Source organism: Tetrao urogallus, assembly GCF_951394365.1.
Source record: "Tetrao urogallus genome assembly, chromosome: 13".
Classification (NCBI taxonomy): domain Eukaryota; kingdom Metazoa; phylum Chordata; class Aves; order Galliformes; family Phasianidae; genus Tetrao; species Tetrao urogallus.
The window spans coordinates 2,265,185-2,287,098 of record NC_136826.1 but is presented as its reverse complement, the minus strand read 5'-3'; the positions used below and the strand labels follow the sequence as shown (position 1 = coordinate 2,287,098).

Genomic DNA, 21,914 nt, shown 5'->3' with positions numbered 1-21,914 from the left:
ACACCAAGGAAGAAGAAAACCTTTCCCCAGTATTTAACTACTTCTTAGACATATGAATGTATGTTTTTACACTTCTGCCTTCAGCACTCTTAGAAGAGCTTTTTACGTGGTCTGGAAATCAGTTGGAAGTAGGAAATAATGTAGGGAAATAGAGGTGTGTCAGGTAAGTGACTGTGGGGGAGGTGGTGCTCGCAAAGGTACGTGGCAGTTTCTCTAGCTAATTCCCATCACTTAGAAGCATCACTGTTTCTCTGCAGCAGCTTCCTTATGTTTTTAGGAAAGGTTATTAGCATGTCAGCTATGTTTGGTTATGGAATGAGGTATCTTTGAAATGGTAGCGAAGAAGTGAGCTGCTAGTCTCTTGTGCTGCACTGGCACTTGGCTGCAGATCTCAGGTCTCTGTTTTTCTGAGGCACTTCACCTGGCACAACATATTTCCTGTGTCCATAGAGAAGAAAGAATGAAAGTATCATGTATTACGGGAAAGAGAATGCACAAGGATGAGAACTGCAGAGTATCAGTGCACTAATTCATAAGATGCTGTGCCTTGAAACCTCTTGAAGGAACCACCTCCTGATGAGAGCTATTGAAATCACAGCAACTCAGAAATCATTCTCAACTTTCCAGTGGGGTGAAAATAAGCCTAGGAAGGACCAGCCCTTTGAGCAGGTGCTCTCAAACAGCTTCTGGCCATGTCCACCAAGCATGGGAAGAAGGCACCTGCATTTCCAGATGCCTCTCCAGGCTGTCATCCCAGATCTGTGGCTCCAAGTGATGCCCGAGGTAGCATGCGAGCTGTTACTGAGGGCAAAGCATGCAACCCTGCGTGGCACCCTGCAGACTTAATTGAGCGTCATAGAGCTGACGTGTGTAAATGTAACCAAAGCCATCCCAGCTTTTGTGGGATTTTCCTTCTTGGGAAGGAAAGTGAAAGCAAAGAACCCCCTGGAGTGCTGCGTTGTCAGGCCCAGTGCCTGTGAAGGTGCCTCTGGCTGTGTGGCCCAAGGCGCTGATGTGTGGGGAGCAATCTCATCCTTGTTCCAGTGTCTTTGCCATAGAAGCATGGCTGCTCACAGCAGCCCAGGAGCATGTCATATTCCAAGGGATCAGAAAAACTTATAGACAGCTCTATCCCAGCTCTTCCTGTGGCAGTTAATGAGGTATATTCATACTTTGCAGAAGTACTGCTCTACGTTTCAATAATAGGAAGAATGTATGCAGGCATTTATTTGTTACAGTTTAGAGTTAGCGAAGCAAGAGTTAGGTGAGGGCACATAATGCTGCTAGGTTTATGAAGGAGGTTGATATAGTAATAGCATTAGCTTTTTGTTCTAGCTTTACCTTCAGCTACCTTCAGCAAGGCTGGAATTTAGTGCCTCTATGATCTATAAAATTGTACAGAGAACTTAAAGGAATTTCTCTGAGAGGAATTTGCATTTGAATGAAGGTTGTTTATGGACTTCTGTTGAGTACACAGATTGTTTTAGATTAGAATTCCTTGCAGCTGAGAATATCTCACTTCTTACTGCTTAAGAAACAGCAATAGTGCATTTCATGAGGTAAGGAATCTTAAGTCTGACCTCCAAAATAAGGATGGCTTTTGTTTTTCATAAACATTAAAGACCCAGTTAATTGCCTTTTAGACTCAAAATCCCTTTGGGCCATTTCACATCCTCCATGAAGAGCTCTGACTGGCTGCCAGATCGTTGTAATTGTAAAAGATTTTAAAGGAAGGAAAGGAATTCAGGACTGCCTTGGCTCTAACTTGTACCTTAGCATCAAGGCCCTGGGTTTGTAGTCCTATGTGCAGGGTAGGTGTCATCTCTGGAAGTCAGAGGAGCCTAAAGCGTCTCTGTAGTGCCGATCTGGCACATAGGAAGGAGGTGCTGGGAGCCCCCTCAGAGCCACTCCGCTATGTTTTCCATGGGTAACTGGATGGTGTACACAAAAAGGATACACAGCTTCTCCACAGCTCCCTGCTGGGCAGCACTGGGTCTGCTACACAGACATCCCAGGCAGATGTCCTTGTCCACAAGTTCCTGCAGGACTTGCTCTGTGTTGAGACAGTGGCAGCTGTCAACCACCCAGACAAATATCTTCCTACCAGGCCCAGAGCACAGCTCGGCCAGCAGCTGCAGCATGGCTATCTCTCCCCAGCCATGATCTACCATGCTTTGCAATGTCCCCATGGCCTTCTTTCCCTTGGAGCAGTAAGGCAAGCCAAGCTGGAGTGGGCCTGCATGGCACTGCAGGTGAGAAGTCAGGGTAGCTGGTGCGAAGTCTAGCTTGGGTAACGATGTGTTTTCCTGGGGAAAAGGTGGCTGGGACCAGCTGGCTCCATTGGGTGATCAGTGGCTAGCTAGAGATGGAAGGGGTTTCCTCTGGAGCAGTGGGGAGAGCTGTGTGGTTTGTGTCCTGTTTGCTGTCCTGCCTCCTGTGCTTACCCAACTACAGTCTGTTATTTTTGGTATGAGAGGTGGATTTGTTCCTTTGGATTTGTTCCAAGTGCAACTGGATTCACAGCAGAGACGTTCACCCCTGCGTGGGTATCTTTTTGCTTTATAGATCCACTGAGTGTCTGTTAGCAGTGCACTTAGCTCAGTGATGCAGGCATGGGAAAGTGAGCGACTCCTGTGTCAGAATAAGGCTGTGTTCATGTGAGCTTTCCTCCTCCAGAACATGCTTGGAGTGAGGCTTGGGCTGTCCTGTCTGCCACTAGGTGCCAATAATGTGCTGTAAGCAGGACCAGAAGCTAAACTGCTTCACTGATGGCCACGCTTCTGATTTGTCGGTAAGAAATGATGCGAGTGTGTTTCACTGTGCCAAAAATGATGATTGCTGGGCTCCTGCCTAGCTCTGTTGCTCACTGTTTTCCAAATCATGGTGTTGGGCAGGGCTTTTGCTGCGGTTCCCATGCTGTCCAGAGCATCCTATCCAGCTTGAAAGTAAAGCGGTGGTAGAGATCAGGCTTTGAGAAACTGAGCTGAGGCTTGCTCCCTTTCCCACCTGGGGGCATAATGAAAAAATGACTGCTGAAAAAATGACTTTGTTGATTGCCCTGTCTCCAGACTTTGCCTTTGCCCCCTGCCGGGCTCCCAGCTCTGTGGCCCATAACACAGGAGGCTGCACCATGAGAAGCAATGTGGCAACGGCTTGCCTAAGAGCCTGCTGTAGTAGGTGGCTTATTGTCCCCAGTACCTCTAGAAAACAGTCTTGCAAATGATAGGACAGGCCTTGCTGTTAACATTCTGTGCATGGCACTTGGCTCCATAAAGGCAAGTGTTCAGTGACTTGGAACTACAGAAATCTGAAGATACAGCTCTGTTTCTTAAATTTTGTTCATAATATTCAAACTTAGCAAACCCTCAGTTTGAGGTGATTATACTAGCATGTTGTAATTGCCCTTGCAGCCAGCAGTTTCACCGTGATCTCAGAATCACAGCACAGCTTGGGTTGGAAGGGACCTTAAAGCCCCCAGTCCCACCCCCAGCAGGCTGGCTGCCCCCCCCTTCTCCCCCTCCCACAATCTCAGGCTGCCCAGAGCCCACACAGCCCAGCCTTGGGCTACCACACAGCAGATGGGATTTCATGATCCCCTTCCTGCCCTGCTGGCAGTGCTTCTGAAGCAATGCACCACGCGGCCACTTTCCAGGTTGCAGGCGCACGCTGCTGCTCATATCCAGTTTTATATCCACCAGTAATGCAGCTGAAGTCAGTTGAAACACACTGTGGAAATGTGTAAGCTTTTATTTCTGAACCCTCAGTAACATTTTTTTCTGTCTTATAAAGTATTTGTACATCCGTAGCTCCATGGGGAATGAAAAAGAAGTTGAGGTCCCTGTTCATTTTTGACTGAATCCACCAATTCTACCTATCCCTGATGTTAATCTATATTTACCTGCTGGCTCTTTGGTCTGCATTAGAAATCTGGAAGCAGAGCAGAGCCCACCTCTGCCCTGGCAGAATTACCAGAGGGATTATTTTTTCTGCTTACATGGGTGCAGCATGTTCCTGGCACTTGGCTGGCTCCTCATCCTGTTGGCCAGGCACTAGCAGCTGCTGGAGGGCGGTAGCTGGGACTGGGCTAGTCCCTGACAGCCCAACAGCACTAAGTGACCTCCGAATTTCTCCTTTTGCCATCATTGCTTTGGGGCAGTGGAAAGGTTGGAACTCCAGCCCTCTCCTGGCTGCCCCAGGGATGCATTCAGCCCCATCCCACTCACCTCGCCCCTTCCCCATGGTGAGGTCAGAGGTGGCACAGGGGCCACAAAACAAAATTTGTTTGTCATGTGCTGGAAAAGCGTCCTTATTTCTTTATTCCTCCCCCAAAAGCAGTGTCAGTGCAGCTGAACGTGTGTCCCAGTGGGTGATGTGTGATGCTGTGATGCAGCAGCTGTCAAGCAGGTGTGAGGTGTGCTGGGGAGGTGGGGGAAGGCAGAAATCCAGCTCCTTTATTTTTGCAGAAGTAGAAATCTGCATGTACGTGGGCCTCAGATGTGTGTGCAGAAGTGCAGGTCAGTGCCCAGCATCTTCTGTACCTAATGCTGATTGACACACATGGTCTGGGCTGCAGTGAAGTGGTTCCTCTTTTACTGGTGATGCGTGGGGAGTTGTGAGGGTGCTGAGCAGGAGCAGAAGGGTTAGGGGGTCCAGGAGTCCTTCACACGTGAAGGGGGGATGAAGGTCCATGAGGTGGGAGGGCACCGTGTTGTACTTGGTGCTGGGGTTGATATACATGGCTACGAAGGACATGTGGCAGGCAATGGCCTCCTGCACTGCCACCATCAGCACCCACCCCAGGAACTGAGCCACCTTGGTGAGCTCCCAATGGGGAGCATGGGGCATGGGCCTGTGCTCAGCCCTGGCTCCACCATCAGCTCCAGCCCCTCACTTCCTTCGTGTCCTCGTAGGAGATGCTCCTCCAGTGCTCTGGGGTGCCACTCACACGGTCAAACTGGGAGCTGTAGGCAACTGCATGGGGAGAGCAGTCATGAACATCAGCAGGTGGGAGGGCACTGTCAGGTTTTCCATGTGCACCCATGAGTGCCCTCCTGCTTCTGCCAGCTTGGACTCCTCCAGGTACTGTTTCCACGTCCATGGGTGGCATGATCCTGCAAGGCAGTGACCCCAGGACATGCAAGTGGGATGCCATTATCAACCACATGCCATGTTAGAATTTTCTGCCCCTGGGCTGATGCTGCCAGGTAGCAGAGTGGGGCACTGGTTGCCCCCTGGTTGGAGGAGCCAAGTTGGCCAGAAAGGATGGGGGCAGGTTGGTATTTTGGGCTGCTAGTAGTGGGAGCACTTTTGGTAGACACCAAGCAGCTGGCAGGCATGCTGTCCCCTTGTATCATGAAGTCCTGTATCTTAGCTGCCATCTTACCCAGTTCTTCCTGGGGCAAGGGCAGCACAGTTATGGATTGGAGGAGCTGTAACAGGAGGGACCTAGCAGAGATACAGGGATGACCCGAACCTTGCAAGCCATGGTGTACCACTAACATGGTCCCTCTGCAAGTGATCTATGTATGGCGACCCCAAAGTCACAGCCATCTCCTATTACAAGTTTGGGTTGATGAATGAGCTGCTGCCTGAGCTAATGGCAGCTGTCAGTTTGATCTAACAAAGCTCTGGGCAGGCTCATTTCCTATCAAATTAGTAAGTGCTGAGACTTCTGAGGAGATGAGGGCAGTTTTGCCCTAGTCTTTTACAGAAAAACTCAAATTTAGTGTATAAACTCAGATCAAATAAATTATAGTGATGAATTTTTAACAGAAAAAGCTTTCTAGTAAACTTGAAGTGTTTAATTTCTGTGATGCAAGATGTTGTATTTATTTAAAAACAAACAAACAACAGCAACAACAAACTTATCTTCTCCAGAAATACTCAGTCTTTTATTTCAAGGTAGCCCAGGCTTATAAAACTTAGCTGCATGGTCTTGCACTGAGCTCTTAAACTGCGTCACAAAGGTGGTGCTCAGAGCTGTGCTATATTTGTGTATGTGTATAACAAGTGATGTACAAGCAATTGCTTCCCACCTGTTGATCAATGCCCAGCCTGTCCCCTGGCTGCACCCCCCCAAACTCAGGGGTTTTTCAGCTTTCCTTTCTGCAGAATGTCACATGGAATGAAATATCCTTTTGGACAGTTTAGGTCGTCTGTTCTGGAGCTGTCCCTCCCAGCTCCTTTTGTCCCCTCATCCCCTTCACTGGCTGGACAGTGCAAGAAGTAGAGAAACCGAACTGTCTTTGGCTCCATACAGTTGCTACAGCACAGCAACAACTAGAAACATTGGTCTGTGGAAGGAATGTGAAAGCACTTGCGCTATCAGTATTGTTTTTCTCCTAAAACCAAGATACAGTGTCATGCCAGTCATTATGAAGAAAAGCAGCTCAGACCCAGCTGAAACTAAGACACTTATGCTTTGAAATGAGCATCTGATGCCTCATCCTATTTGGGTGGGAGTATAGGTGAGGTGTAAAGCTGTTAGGACTCAACACACAACATTCTGTGCAAGTTTTCTTTAAGAATCTAAATACCACTTTGAGAAAACTTGAAGACGTGTTGGGATTGGTCACACTGAAATGATTACGTGGACATTGCAAATGAGTTAAGCGTGTTAACTGCAAAATATTTGATCTAGACATTATATGTAGTTTAAGAATTAGAAATGGAGCTTCTTTTCGTGCTTTGTTTAAGGATGTGACTTGAAATCATTCATTTCCACTGAATCGGTGGCCACTATGAGTTCAGTACTGCTTTGGCAGCCTAGCACCAAAGCAGCAATACCGTGTAATAAATGTTTACGTACCACCAAGCCTACAAACATTTGATTGCTTACATGACAGAGGTTTTCTTGTCCAGTTATTTGTCTCAATTTTTCCATTACATTTTCTCATTTTGTTTTCTAGCTTTACTCACAGACAAGCCTCCAAAGCCATTGTTCCCCATGGAGAACCAGCCAACTGTTATAGATGTCCAGCTGGGTAAGTCCCCTTCTGGGAATAATAGATCCTACGCTTCCACTCTGGTAGCAGATAGGGGAAATTGAAAGTGCTAAGAAAGGTTCAGCGGTGCTGTTATTACACGCAAATCAATTTGCAGCTTCTCATTTATAACTGTAGACTTCACTGCCATTGCAATTTGAAGGAATGAACTTGTGTAACATCAGGGAATGGCAGTACTAATTGGTTACACAGGGTACTAAATGTAAAGTTCTGCTGTTCTCTTTAATGTATGATTGATAGGCTAACATATGTCTACATTGGAGTGGTATCGATCAGCTGATGTTCTCCCTAAGACAAATAGTCTCATAAAAGAAATGCTGATTCCTTTAAAAGTTAATGGAAAACAGTGCATTTTCAGGTTGTTCTGAAGAAAGGACTTTTGACAAAGATGCTTGTATGCTTTTCTCACTCCTGTTGTATTTTCTTGTGTGATTGCATATCCTTGACTCTTAGCTGGCAGCCTGTATTTTCTCTTGTGTTGAAAGACTGTAAGAAAGTTCTGCAAACTTTGGGGAACTCAAGGCATCTTGTTGCTGAGTTGCTTGGCTTTGAAGCTTCAGAGTTTTTTTTTAATGTCCTGAACACAGATTTCTAATTTTAAGCAGCATAAGTGGAGTTGCTATTGAGGGCTGTGGTACCATGAATTTGAACTACAAGAGATGTTTTGTAGGCATGTGTTATTTACTGCGTGCTGAAGGTGCAGTGTTTTCCTTCCTCTAAAGCTTGATTCTCTTCCTCTGTTACACCAAAAATTGGTTAGGATTCAGTGGTGGAATGGTGCTTAAAGGCAAGCAGGGTCAGAATGGAACGTGTAAGGTGGCTGGTAAGTGTGGCAAAGCCTTTTGTCTGGTTTTCTGACATCAGTTTTTTTAAGCTAGGTGCCTAACATTTTCAGCATAACACTGGAGACGCCATGGAATATTTAAGAACAAGGCTGGACTTCCTGAAGGTGATGGTTGAATTGTGGCAAGAATGTGAATAATTTGTGCCCTTTCCTAAACTTACTCTCACGTACCTGAATGGGCTTGGGAGGCAGGCAGGACTTGCACAAGGAAGGTAGCAGTGGATCTGGGCTGCAGCCAGTGCCTGCTGGCTGAGTGCTGCACGCTCAGGTGCCCGTCCTCGGGACTTGTGTGTAGCTGAGCACAAAGTGACCCTAAAATGAGGAGATACTACATGGTGGGTCTGAGGCCACAGTCAGAAACTCACCAAAACTAACAGCAGAGCAGTCATCAAGGTTTGGATCAGCCCCAAAGGCTGAATACGGTCCCCAGGTGCAGCTTCTTTAAAGTCAACTTGCTAATGATTTCCCCTGGGAGCACGCTGTCCCTGCATGCAGCTGTGTGATAGAGGCACTCTGAGCGCACGTCTTTGCTTCCTGCACTTTCATTGCGTCTTCATTTCCTGCTCCAAGTTTCATCAGGACTCTGTTGATTTTGTACCGAGTTTCTTCTTTCTTCCTACGTGAAAACATTTTGTTCTCACTAATTAAAAAGGGCTTGATTAAAATAAGTAAGTAAGATGGAAACAAACAAAACCCTTTCTCTCCTTGGAGATATGGCTCCAAAACAGGATTTGGCAATATCTCCAGAGCGAAATATAAATCTTGCATCATTATATGCTGAAATGTATTCCATTAGTTGTCCTCTAAGATCAGGGAATTTACATATGCTGCTTTTATTCTGACACGATAATGCATTTGGTTATTGCCAGTAAACCATATTATGCTGCAAAAGTTTAATGTTTGTGGGAGAACCTGAAATGATTTCTGTGATATACAGTGAAATTCACCGTATGCCCCTGATTTTAAATGGCCGATAGATGGAGCTGGAAGGTTCTCAGCGAACACTTCAGCTTGTGGGTGGCCCTGGAGCCACGCTGACCTCTGCTGTGTGCTGCTGCCCCACTCCGAGCACCGGGCTTTGTAGGAAAGAGAATCATTTGGCTGCAGTAAAGTAACAGGATGGAGTTCTCTGTAAGATCACCTGCTGGCATACTCTTTTGAAATCCTGCTAAGCTTCTTGGAGTTTCAAACAAGTGTTGTTCTTGTGGGCTGCATTCGGCATGAAAACAAAGTTTGTTTGAAAGGATGTGTGTTTCAGAGGGCCTGCAGACCTCAGGGTTGCGGCACCCAATGTGCTGGCTCTACCCGAGGTCCTGCAAGTACGAATGCACCTCTAAACTACAACAGAAATGGAGTTTAATTCATCTGCTTGCTCTGCAGAGATTATTTTAGATTTCTATTGGAAAGCTAATCTCTAAAGAAATGGCTGTCTTTGCCTTATGAGATTTATGGTTATTGTAGCATTATTCTAAACGATGAGCGCAATGCCACACAAAATCTTCCTAGAACTCAGGACAGCAGCCTGACTATTCAGCAGCTTATTTGACCTGTTTGCAGACTTCAGAACTCACCTTTTGGCTTTCACATTTTGTAAGAAGATTCAAATGGAACTAGTTATGCGCAATTCTTATCAACAGTGGATAAAAGAATTTCTTTGGGCTTCAAACATGGCCCAGAGCCTGCCTCGTTCTTCTTAAGGAGCATGCATGTACTTCTTGCTTGTTCCTTTTTCCTTTGGAATTTGACAAAGATCAAAACCTTGTCCAGGTTATAGAGAAGCAGAAGCTAGCATTTCTGTGTGTCTTGTTTTCTGTACTTGCTTGCATTGGAGAAATGGGGAGAGAAGAGAGATGAACACAAAAGAGAATCCCAGAGGACCAGAGAAATAGTCCAAAACAATTTCACTGTCTTGGATGTGTGAGCAGGTTAGATAATTACCTAACTCTGGGCAAACCTAGAAAATAACAACTGTTTATTTGTTTATTGTTCATTTGTTACATACAAGAAGGGGGAATCAAACAATACCACTGAATTGTTTGTTTTATAGCTTCTGGCATTGGGATGGTAGTGTAGCAATAGTACCTTATTGCACGATAATACAGCAGGTTGACTCTTGTATCTTGAATGAATGCTTTTTCAAATATGAGGTTAATCTAATATAATATCATCTGCTTCATGAGAAGGACTTTCCCTCTCTACAACTGCCCAGGGAGGTGCTGGAGTCACTGTCACTGGAGGTGTTCAAGCACCACGTAGATGTGGTACTTGAGGACATTGTTTACAGGGTGGTATTGGTGGTAGGTGGACAATTGGACTAGATGATCGTAGCTGTCTTTTCCAACCTTAATAATGATTCTGTGATTCTATATTCCTGAGTTACTACCATAGATCAAAAACTAATTTGATTGTCTGAGGCAGGAAATAGTGTGACTTCAACAGAAGGCTCTGGAGACAGCATTGAGTAAGTTTTTGGGGTTTTTTTGCCATAAATCCTTTTCTGTTTTCAGAATGCAACTGTCTCCTTTGGTCTGAATTTGAACTTAGTAATGCTTATGTCAGTGTGATTCAAAGTAGTTGTTCTAAGACTTATTTTTGTATTTATTCTGTTGCTTTGGCCATATAAAGCTAACTATGTGCTGGGTTGTTCGTACTAAATCAGAGAGGCTAGGGAAACCCTGGTACGACTGGGATTTTGATCTTTTCTATATCAGAAGTCTTCAGGCTGTGGTACAGTAAGTACACTCAGCTAATTTCTTAATTTAAATTTTAAACTCATTTCTGGCTAACTTTGTTCCCCCTTAGTACTTTGTGAATGTGGAAAGAAAGATGAGCAGCCCTTTGATTTTGATTACATGGTTACTAGCTACAAACTAAGGCTTTCTGTTGTGTTAATTCTATAATGTTACACAGTGATCGTAATGTGAAGTTGGTCTTTCCTTGTGAATATCTAGTGAGATCTAGGTGAGACTGCAATGAATGTTCGTGTCTGTATTTAGCATGGTTGTATCATCTACTTTTAAATTGGGAACTGGCTTTGTTTTCAGACCTTTACTTAAGAAGCGTAGTGGGAGAAAGCAAACCAACAAACATCTATGTTAATCTTCTGAACAAGGAAAATATCAGGGGATTTACCACACTGACTTCATGGTACTTTCTGTGTCTAAAGATGCTGAGGGAAGCAGACATGCATTTTATGAGGATTCTCATTTTTCCTAATAGCTGACCTGTTCAAAAAGATTTTGTTTCTAAAAGATTTAACAGTGCAATTCTTTGGGACTAGTTATTAAGAAGATCGATAGTATGAGTGTGAACCAAGCATGAGGGAACATGCAGAGTTACTGTATCTGCTGGCAGGTATGGAAGAGAATAAAAATAGTATTTAAAAACAAATAATAGTGGACGGTCCTTTTTGTTTGAAGTGCTGGCTCCGTGCTCTTCTGGTGAGACTGGAGCTCTTGCCACTGTCTGAAATGGTGGGGCAGCCCAGGTGCAGCTGCAAGATGTTCTTGGCCCCAGTGGAGTGAGGGTGGGCACAGGAGCATGCCAGGCTGCCAGGTCTGCTGCCTAAGTGCATGGAGCTGCTGCAGGTGGTTCTTCTGAGAGCTCGTAACTGCATCAGGCTTGGAAGGATTTTCTTGGGAATGGAAAAGGCATTTGTCTGATCTTCAAATTGAACATCACTTAGATGGCAACAATATGGGCGATATAGCATTCTTTCCCCATTTCCTTACAGAATAGGTGAAGTAAAGCTTTGAGGTGTTAGATGTAGGTCACTCCCCCTTCATGTCTTCCCAGCTTAAAAAAGGTCTTATTAAGGTAACTGACTTCTCGCCTTTGATTTCTTGAGATACATCAATCAATACAAAATCATAACCATATGAAACCAGAGCCTCGACATGAGATACAACAAACATGTAGGCAATATCTCTTCTAGTGGGAAATAAAGTAGTAATCAGCAATTCAGCTGTAACTGTTTAAATCAGCCTCTCAAGTTATGACTCCTTCTCCTGTCAGAACAGCCTACAAATATTAGTGCTGTGTATAGTCTGTAAATATTACTAGCAGTAATGGTGCTATACATGGTGTACTGGGCTGTGTTTTCTGTCCAGGTGGTTACATCATGTACATAAGGTGCCCTGCAAAGAGAAGACTGAAAGCTGTCCATAGAGACTCAGTTGCTTTTCCTTGCTTGGTGCCCGAGTATGGGATGGGCAAGTCCAAGTTCAATGTGTGGAACTTGGATTAGATGACTGGTAAGGGTCTCTTCCAACTCAGATAATTCTATGAAGTCTTGTCTCAGTCCATGCCCTGCCACCTTGCTCTGTGTGGTGAGATGACACAGCACCCCAGGCTGGGGACACAGGCCTGTGTGCACTGGGTGGCCAGGGAGAGGTGAGGCTGAGAGCAGAGGCATGTGGGTGCTGTCTCCTGCACCCCAACCCCAGCCAAATATCGATTCCCTCCATCTGCGATTGTGCCTATACTGTGTCCTCATATCACAGCCATATCCCCACACTCTCTGTGCACCCCACTGTCTGCAGGAGCAAGCCAGGACCTTTCTGCTGTCTGCAGCACTCCCCTTCTCCCCCAGCTGAGCTGGGACATCCCTTTTCTTCCCACAGGAGAGCAAACCCCATGCTCTGTTCCTTTCCCTTGAGTGGTTATGGATGTGCTATGTAAATGAACCAGACTCTGTGCTGGAAAAATCCCTCCCTTTCAGTGGTGCAGGCTGTAATGCCGAAAGCTTTGTGTACCTGCACAGAAATACATGAAGGAGCAGTTTTCACTAGGGAATGAAGAAAAACCAGTGTGTATTTTTGAAGAGCTGCCTGCATCCGCATCACAAGGGATGCAGCTCTGCAGCTATTCCAGCCATGTGTGCCCGTGTGAAGGGATGCAGGATTTGCATCTATTACAGTCATTTTGTACTGATCTGCAGGGAATATTAGAGACAAACTGTCTGACATTTAGGTTTAGAAGTAGTTCCCTAAATACTGTAAGTGTATTACTGCTAATGCTTTGATGCTAATTTGGTACGTTGTTAGTATCCCTGCTTCTCTCAGGGATAATGGGAAAATGCTGTACTTCAGAGAGTTGGGGCTGGGTTCTGTTGTTCAGCTGCCATAAATCCTCCATTGTTTTACCTCCCGTGTGGTTAATCCAGATTTCTACCTGGGAAGCAGAGTGCTGTTTCACATTTTTCCTTTCACTTTAGTTGTCTTGTGAAGATAGTACCAAATTCCGGCTGCTGGTCCATAGTTTTCAGTGGTCATTAACCTGTCTTATATATGCTCTGAGAACAAAATAGCACCACCTTTATGGAAAATACTGATGAATCGATGTGATTGCAGCTACCATCACAATTGCAGTACTTCAGATAAATCTGTTGTGTTTCTTTTATTGAAAGAACAGTAAAGAGGGAGCACCCCAGTATGTACTGGTTTGCACATCTTCAGTGGCATTTGTGCAAGGTCAGTTTGAGGAATGACTCAGAACACCTCCAGTAAAAGCTTCTCTGCAGGTGGGGGCAGGTTTGTGTCAGTGTCAGGATGTTCATCTTTAGCACTTCACTGGGTCTAAGCTGTCATTAACAAATACAGCCATCAATTAAACCATCACGGGCGTGCCATTCTGCTGGGCTTCACTAACAGAGCTCCTGTTTGGTTTCTGGATGTGTGGCATTCGGCTCGGGTCTGAAAAGCAGGCACCAGATCATTCCTGCAGAAATGAAGCTCAGTTAGGGGAGCAGAAATTAGAACAGACGTTCTCACTGGAGAACAGAGGATTACAGCTGTTGATGATAGCAGCAATTATTTGTTCTGCCAGAGTTCTCCCAGCTTTGCTCTGGAGTTTGTCCTGTTTAGCAGTGAGGATAGTACTCATCTATTTTCCAGGCATGTTGCAACAATAAAATCAGGAGGTATCAGAGAAGTGCTTTGTTAAGAGCAAGGAGTACTAGGGGCAGGCTATAGAGATTGAGTTGGAAGGGACTCACAAGGATCACCAACCTGGCTCCCCAGGGTCTACCCAGCCCCTGTGAGTGAGAGCAGTGTCCAGATGCTCCCTGAGCTCCAGCATCTCGGGGCCTTGTGCACTGCCCTGGGGAACTGGCCTGGCTTTGACCAGAGCTTTCTCCTTGGGTTTATTGCCTTTCTGTTTCTGAGCACAATTGCAAACACTGAGATATTTGACTGCAGTCCTCAGACATATGCTGCTGTGCATTGAGTGTCAGGCGGTATTAATGTTCCAGAGGAGAGAACCACAGGGCAAAGTTTGCACCATTTCCATGCTTGTTAGAAACACTGTCACTGGAAGGGATTCATGTTCTGCCATTTTAACATTCCCTCTACAGTGTTTGTCATATGAATGAGTTATTCGGCTGTGAATGCCTCATATATTCTGTAAATTACAGGGTAGAAGCATTCAGCAGTACTATTTTGACCTTTTCAGCATTCTGCGATTTGCTGGGCATGCCATTCCACATCTCATGTTTATGGCCTCACTAAAATGTAGGGATGGAGCTGAGTGGGCAAACAGTCAAAATACACAGGGCTGCAAAAGGTCAGGGTCATGCATCACAATGCCGCTGTTCAGTGCACAGTGGAGATTAAAATCTTGGCTAACCATTCTTATAATTTCTCTTTTTTCACTGAAGAATAACATAAAATTGTACTTCATAATCTGTTCCAAAGGCAGTGGCACAGAAAATGAAGAGTGATGGCATAATCTTTCTTTCTTAAAATTTCAGAATTGTAACGTCATGACTGTGGAGGTCATGAAAATCAAAGCTGTCATAGTCCCAAAGAAATGAGGAGAAATTCCACTCACCAAATCTCTGCTTCATTTAATCTGTTATATAGCTTCTGCTTTTAGCTTCATCCCTTTGTTTCTGTCCTACAGAAGCAAATAGCTTGTTTTAGGAAATGAAAGCCTGAGTGTTAAAGCTGGGTCAATTTGCTGTTCGTAGATGAGACCAACAAAGGCCAAATGAGAAAGAGTCAACGCGAAATTTCTCTAGAAGTGAAAAGATGCTTTTACAACCCACTGAAGACATGTGGTAAACGAATTCTCAGTGCTCATAATCAGACTGAAAGTAAAACTATAGAAAGCAGTGAGCTGTGGAAAGGTGGTAAAGGCACACTGCTTGCTACAGCATGTTTGTAGTTTGGCAAACTGGCTTCACAGTGGAAGATTGTATCTTTCTACTACTGACTGTGCTGTTGTTATCTGCTTCTACTGTGGGCAGCTTATTAATTTTAACATGCTTGGCTCTAGTCCCATGAACAAATTAATATGATTAGTCAGGAAAATATCCCATGAGATTTCTTCAGTTTAGAGCTTAGTCAGATGTGTATTCCTCCAGCCCAGAGGAGCATAGGAGTAAGCATGTAAGTCACTGAGCAGTGCTTTATATTGCTCAAATACAAATCTTACTGACGTACTAGTACGTGGCATTAATTAGAAGACATAAGTAAATCTAATTTTAGATCTAGCAGAATCTTAAATCTAAATGATCTGCACATTGGCACTGCTAGAAACTCAGTTCCAAAGTGTGCGAGTGGTGCTAGATGCTTTGCTTCTCATGTGTTACACAGATCTTCCCTCCCCAGTCATCCAAGCACATTTCATAAATACATCTGAACTTGATGGACTCTTTCTAATAGATTTTTTTTTTTTTTTTTTTCCTGCTAAGTCCCGAATATGCAGGATTGAAAAGTGAATCTGGTTTGATTGGGCTGGCTCGGCAAATGAAGCTTTCTGTTTCCTGATTACATTACCATTAACTCTTTTTAATAATTTCCTGACCTGCACTGATGAATTCAAAATCAAATTTATAGATCATATTCTGCAGCCTATTATTCAAATCGTGGATGCTAATGAACGCTCCGGTCAGACTGCTGCTTTGCTGGAGCATTTGAGCACTTGTGCTATCTATTGTTTTATCAGGTGAGGTGAATGCATGAAGAGCTAGAGGAAGCAGAGGGTTTTATTGGTAAGTGCAGTGGCTGTTTGTGGTTCATTTTGATCTGAATTCATCTGGCTTTTGTGCTCAGGTTCCAGAGGCCGCCCTGTTTGCAATAAGAAACCTGCATTACTGAGCATCGGTGGTGAAGCACTTCTGTTTAGGAGTGTAATTTAGCTTTTCTAAATACCATCTGGCACAACAAGTGGTTTGTAGATACTGACTTGTTACTCCCACTGTGGCACCTTGCTCCTGGTTGCATTCTGGCAGTCGCTCAGATGCAGCAGCCAGGTGGGCTTCTCTTGGTTTTGGAATTTGGGATTGCAGCATCTCCCAGCCCCACGCGTTCCTTTGCAGCCTGACCAGTTTTTATGATGTGAAAAGCCTCTTATCATAGACAATTCTCAAGCAAACTTGTGATCTCAAACATAGAAAATTTTGGCAAGCATTTGGGGCTTATAGGCTGTAGTTTTGCTTGGAAAATAAGTAGGAATCCACAGGTGAATTACTATGTGTCACATGTAACAGCAGACATGGGCGTCTTGGATTATTTTAGAGTAGGTTTTTTTGAAAGAGACACCAACAGTCCTCACTGGGAATTTGCAAGCATCTTCTTTTCTGTTCTATTGTTCTATCAGGTCCTTCATTTTCACCCATCTTACCCAACGCCTTTTGCCAGCTGTGCATTGAGTTGCTTTCAGTGTGCAGTGCTCCTCGCCGTGCACCCAGAGACATCCTGGTTTTCTCTCCTGTGCAATGTAAAGTTTGTCTGTAACTAACCTGTAGGCATGTATTGCACTTGTTTCCTCTAATGCCTGATCCATCTGTCTAGCAGTGAAATCCCCTTCAGAGTTTACTCATCTAGTTTCTGACCAAATTCATGAAACTTACCAAAATCTCATGACTGAGAAAGCTTTGGGGAATTTCTGTGATAATCAGTATTTTCAAGTGAATACTGTGATTGTATTTAGACATCTCAAAAGTGCATCGCTTTAAACAGAAGGATTTTTTAGGGGAGGAAAAGCCATAATGAGAACTTCTGAAGTGAAGATTTTTAGAGTAATTGATTTGGGGTGGAAGTGGGTCTGTAAGAGAGGCTGGCATCTTGTCGCTGGAAACTCAAGAATATTTTGACTCTGAATGGAAAACAATTAATTTAAACTCAGGATTTCTGATAAACCTCATCTGCTGCTGATGTCCTCAAAATTATGTAAGCTTTAAATAGACCATGGGCACAGGTACTTGGATATGAACAGGTACGCGGTCCTGTGGCATGCTAACCATTGTCCCTTAGTGACACGTGCAGAGTTTCTGTTCTGGCACTGCCTAAATGAAGGCAGCGTTAGCATCAACTGCCTTTGAAGCCATTACTCTCCTTGTGATTCTGCTTCTGGTTGCACCAGATTTGGAAGTTGGTGGCCCTGTCTTGTAGCAAGGAGGTTGGAACTCGATGATCCTTGAGGTCCCTTCTAAACTAAGCCATTCTGTGCACTGAGAGGTTATGTTTGTTCTGAATCTTTGGAAAATCTGGGAATATATATTTTTTTCTTTTTGTAATGGAAGCTAGAGAAAAGAATTAAATCACTTTGTGTTGTTGCATTTTATTTTTTCTTAACCAAACAATATGAAATGAGTATGAGATCAAAATCGGACAACAAAACAGCTGAGGTGAGTAAAGACTGTTGTTTCTTTGCTTTGTTCATGATTGACATCACTGGTTTTCAAAGCTGGTTTTGACTGTTAAATCTAACTTACTTCCTGCATCAACTCAGCTGAAGCAGAAGTGTAAGTGGGAAGGAACCCTGTGTTCTCTGACGTGATCTCAGCGGAATGACACATCTGCAGAGTCAGACACTTCAGTCCCCACAAACACCTGTTTTAATGAACAGCCAATTTGCTCATGTTTGCTTATGCCTGTAAATAACATCTGTTGCTGGCCAGTTGTCTACCTGAATACAGTATCTTTCTTCATCAGTGAAAGCCTCTGTTGCATAACTGGTCTGACTTATTTTTATCTGGAGCTGGAGGTTGTCCTCTCTACATTTAATACCCTTCTTGAGAGAACTGATAGAAAATAGGAAGTCTGCATCCTCCTGGACAGGTAGAGCTCTTAGAGCTTTGGATACATACATACAAATAAACACATTTTTCGAGTGGTATGTTAGTAAACCACAGCATAGACTCACTGAGAAATGATGATGGATCAGTGTAACACTACAGACGTTCCCACAGTGAATCTGGCTTTAATGTTGCCTCAAGATCCTCAATCCAGAAAGGTGCCCTAACCTTTTTAATGGGTGGGATGCTGGTAATGTGCTTTAGAGGAGCTTTTGTCTTAACAGCAACATCCTCCTGACAGCAGGCAGTCCCAAACAGCTTGCCAGCTAGAAGAGCCTGGGCAGCTGATCCATCCTTCTGGTGCTAGTTAAGAAGTAAATAAAGCTATTGCACTGTGTAATCTCTAAGTAATATTCTGCCTTTTCCTTTGCAGATAACAGTCTGCTATATTTTTTTAGTGCTAATAGAGCTAATTCTTTTGTTTTCTTCCCATGATCCACTACTGAAGCGAATTCAGTTATTTATTGCTTTTCTTACTAAACATTCCTAATGGCATTACCATCGTACCTTACGTCTGTAAGTGAACAGCTGCTTTTGACCTCTGGCCAAAAATGTAATAAGTAATGTTTTGCCTGCTGTGGAATTTTTCACCCATAACAATGAATTGATGATACAAACAAGCAGGTAGGACTGAGGGGCTCACAAGTCAGAGCAATCACACAGTGAGATTTATGCAGTTTTAACCTTTCAGGAGCAGTAAAACAGCTGACCATCTTCTGAATCCAGTAACTCAAAATAGTACAGTACAGCCAGCAAGGAGCACATCTCTAACCTACTGAAAGTAAAACTGTCACCTAGGCCTTGCAGCAGATTTTTGTACACCAGCCTGTGCCGCTTTTTAACAAGATAACAATACCCAAATCTTTCATCCTCCATGATAATTCTGCCCAACAAATGGCATTGGTGATAAGTCAGGTCAGTGGAAACCAATCCAAGCTGCCTGTGGTTTGATTTACATTCTATAGAAGCTGATCTGCACGAAGTGCTGAGAAAACAATAGGTGCTTCTGTGGCCCCTGGTTGAAAAGTGGGATTATTCACATTATTTCTTCTTACATTCTGTCTTTAAAAAGAAATATTCATGCAGTCTAAGCTCTATCTGCTCAGTGAGAGAGGAGGCAACCCTTAAGCCTCATCTGAGCAATCAGCAGTGGTAGGTTGTTTTGAGTCTGTAATGCACCCTGACAAGGGAGGTCACTGAATTGAGTAGGCAACAATAAAATTTAAATTGAATAAATACAAGTGAAACCCTGGGACAAAATTGCAATCTTCTGGTTTTATTTTTGGGGCATTTGATGAACGCACTGGAATTTTCTGAGTGTCTCTCACCAACACTGCGTGATAAATACCTGGAAAGCAAGTGACAAAGCACGGAGGGGAGCTGGCTACTCTATGAGTACTGAGCAGAGATTTTTCATTTCATCCATCATTCAAAGCCTGCTGCAGTGCTTCCAGAACTTTACTAAGCATATCTAACATAGGGTGGAATGAGGCCGTTCTGTTTGTAACCTATGCAACTCTACTCCTGAACTGAACACTGAGTTGGTTTCCAATTGCTGCTTTCAGTAGCATGGTTAATCCTACAGAACGCTGTGTGACTCTGTGCACTGCTTTGTAGGGTAGGTGAAGTTATGGGATCTCAGAAGTCATAAACTGGAGCTCTGTGAATCGCAAGACTGACTCAAGTGGTGACACAGCTGGACCACAGGCAGTGCCAGGTGTAGTTTCTTGTTTCATAGAGCTTGACTTTGGGAATTTGGGTTTGAGCTTAACACCTTTCAGAGCATGATGCCTGCAGTTTCCAACAATACAGTCACAAGCATCAGAGGCAGGGAAGGCAAACAGAAGGATATGATTGCTCAGTGGCCTAAAAGAGAAAGATATGCTTGTGCTCAGACCGAGCTGACAGGTGCGTGTAACTGGCTGAGTTTGTTGGTTTGGGTATTTGCATTTGTTGCTTGAGCCCAGTGGACACTGCTGACATTGTGAAGTTTTTAACTGCAGTGAACTAAAGGCCTGCAACCAATTGCCCTACGGTTGCTGTGATAATCAGACTGTTGATCTCAGACTGCTTCTGGCCTGATTTTCGGAGATCCTGCCTTACGAAGCATTTCTCTCACGGTGCAGGAGGGCAGGGAAAGGGCAGCTCCTAGGGAAGGAGGAGCTCGCCCACGCAAGCTTCTCTTTGTTTCACTCTTCTTTGAACGTGGCTTTTTTCCTTCTTTGCTTGCCACGTTCTGAGAAGGCACTGAGCTGTAGCTGCAGTCATCAGGGGCACCAGGGTCTCCTTTTCACTTTCAGAAAGTAGATTGAGTTGGTGCTACAGAGGGTGAGGAAATAATCGTATCATCCCATGACTCCCAAAGAGTTGCTCTGGGGCCGTGCTCAGGTGCAATCTTGCAGCCGTAGCAGGTACTTAGAACTGAATTAACTGTGTCAGTCTCTGTAGTCAGCTCTGTCAGCAGGTGCCCAGTGTCTGGATCATCTAAATTACTATTGGAAAGGGTGAACATCATTTTGTTCAGTGGTTAAGTTTAGGAGAGAATGCACAGACTTAGATTTCTTAGGGGAGCATGAAGAAGACTACCGTTTTTCTGCTTTAGTACAAATTTTTGTCATTTCTTCATGAGGAAGAGGAGACTGTGGGGCGTTTGGGCCATCATCCAAGGCTGGATTCCCCCAGTTGGGAGACAGCTTTGTGACCCTACATCTTTTTGTCGGAGCCCTCCTTTTTTGTTTTCCTTTCTGACTAGTTCCACATGTTACAGCAAGCCAGGCTTCTAATTCACTGCTCCTTGCAGACCATGTGTTCACCTGCGAGGACGGTGTCTCTGAAGCAGAAAGCCACAGGTGCCCTTGCAGCACAAGCAGCAGGGAGGTTACCCCAAGGTGAGTTGCACAGCGGCTTCAATTCTCTGCTTGAAGCTCCCTGGCCTCGTGAGATTGAAGTCAAATTCAAAGAATCATTTTCCAAAAAAGAAAGCAAACAGTGATCTCTCAGATCCATATCCTGTCATTCACCATTCAGACGTTGGACAATGGCAGCATTATATCACTGTCTTAACAGTGAATGTTGCTTCTAAATTTGTTCGTTCTATGGACGGAACGTGAAGCAGCTTCTTCTGATGAAAGAAAGGCTGGTTGTCTTTGATATCATAGATAAATGCTTGGATAGTTACTTTTTAATTGTTTTATTGCTAGAAGTTTTCAATGAAGCCATAAAAGAGGAGAAAAAAGATCAGCCTAATTGCCTCAAGATGGATATGTAATGCATAAATCTCTTGTTTAATGGATCTAGTAATACACCACCTGTTTCAGTTGCCTTTTCCCATTTAGAATATGAATGAATGCTTCTCTCAGATGATCACAAAGAGAAAACACAACTGTACCATCAAAATCTTTGTGATTTTTTTTTTCATTGAGGTTTGCTCATTCTTGTTCTGCATTTCAACTGATCTTAGTACATTTAACCTTGAGAAACAAGGTCTGGATGTATATTTTTTCCTTCATGGCTCCATGCCTTTTGGCATTACCTGATCTTGGCAGGCTTTTTTGGTAGAGGCTGTTGAACCCCCAGCCTGTCCTATGATTCCAGACCTCATTTGTGGGTTTGACCTCTTCCTTTTTGTGTGCAGGGGGACTTCATATCCCCTGAGCCATTTCTAGAGATTTTCAGTGAACTTTAGTGAATAGAATCCTTTGGATTCCAGACAGGTTCTTCACTGTAATGAAGCTGAGCTTTGTAAAAATTTGAGATTCTGGAGCTTCTTGTATCTGGAGGCTTTGTAAGTTCCAGTTCAAGATGAGTGAATTAAGGAGTCCAGTATGCATTAAAGTAGCAACTGAAAAGGAGGGTGAAAAGGGAACATACGAGCACTTATTTGACAGAAATCAAGATGTGAACAACAAAATCAATCATACTACCAAAGGATGTAAGCTTAAAAAAAAAAAATCTTTCTACACCTTTGCAAGAAACCTTGGTAATG

At 44.0% G+C, this 21,914-nt stretch overlaps 1 protein-coding gene across 1 annotated transcript in view; it reads left to right on the top strand.

Annotated features, from left to right (window-relative positions):
* Nucleotides 1-21,914, top strand: part of IL1RAPL2 (interleukin 1 receptor accessory protein like 2) — a gene marked incomplete at both ends in the record, with an annotated part of 319,468 nt that overhangs the window by 221,561 nt on the left and 75,993 nt on the right. Inside the window, one exon of the mRNA XM_079541946.1 lies at nt 6,909-6,983. Within this exon, the coding sequence (XP_079398072.1) occupies nt 6,909-6,983 (75 nt within the window). The remainder of the gene's footprint in view (nt 1-6,908; nt 6,984-21,914) is intronic.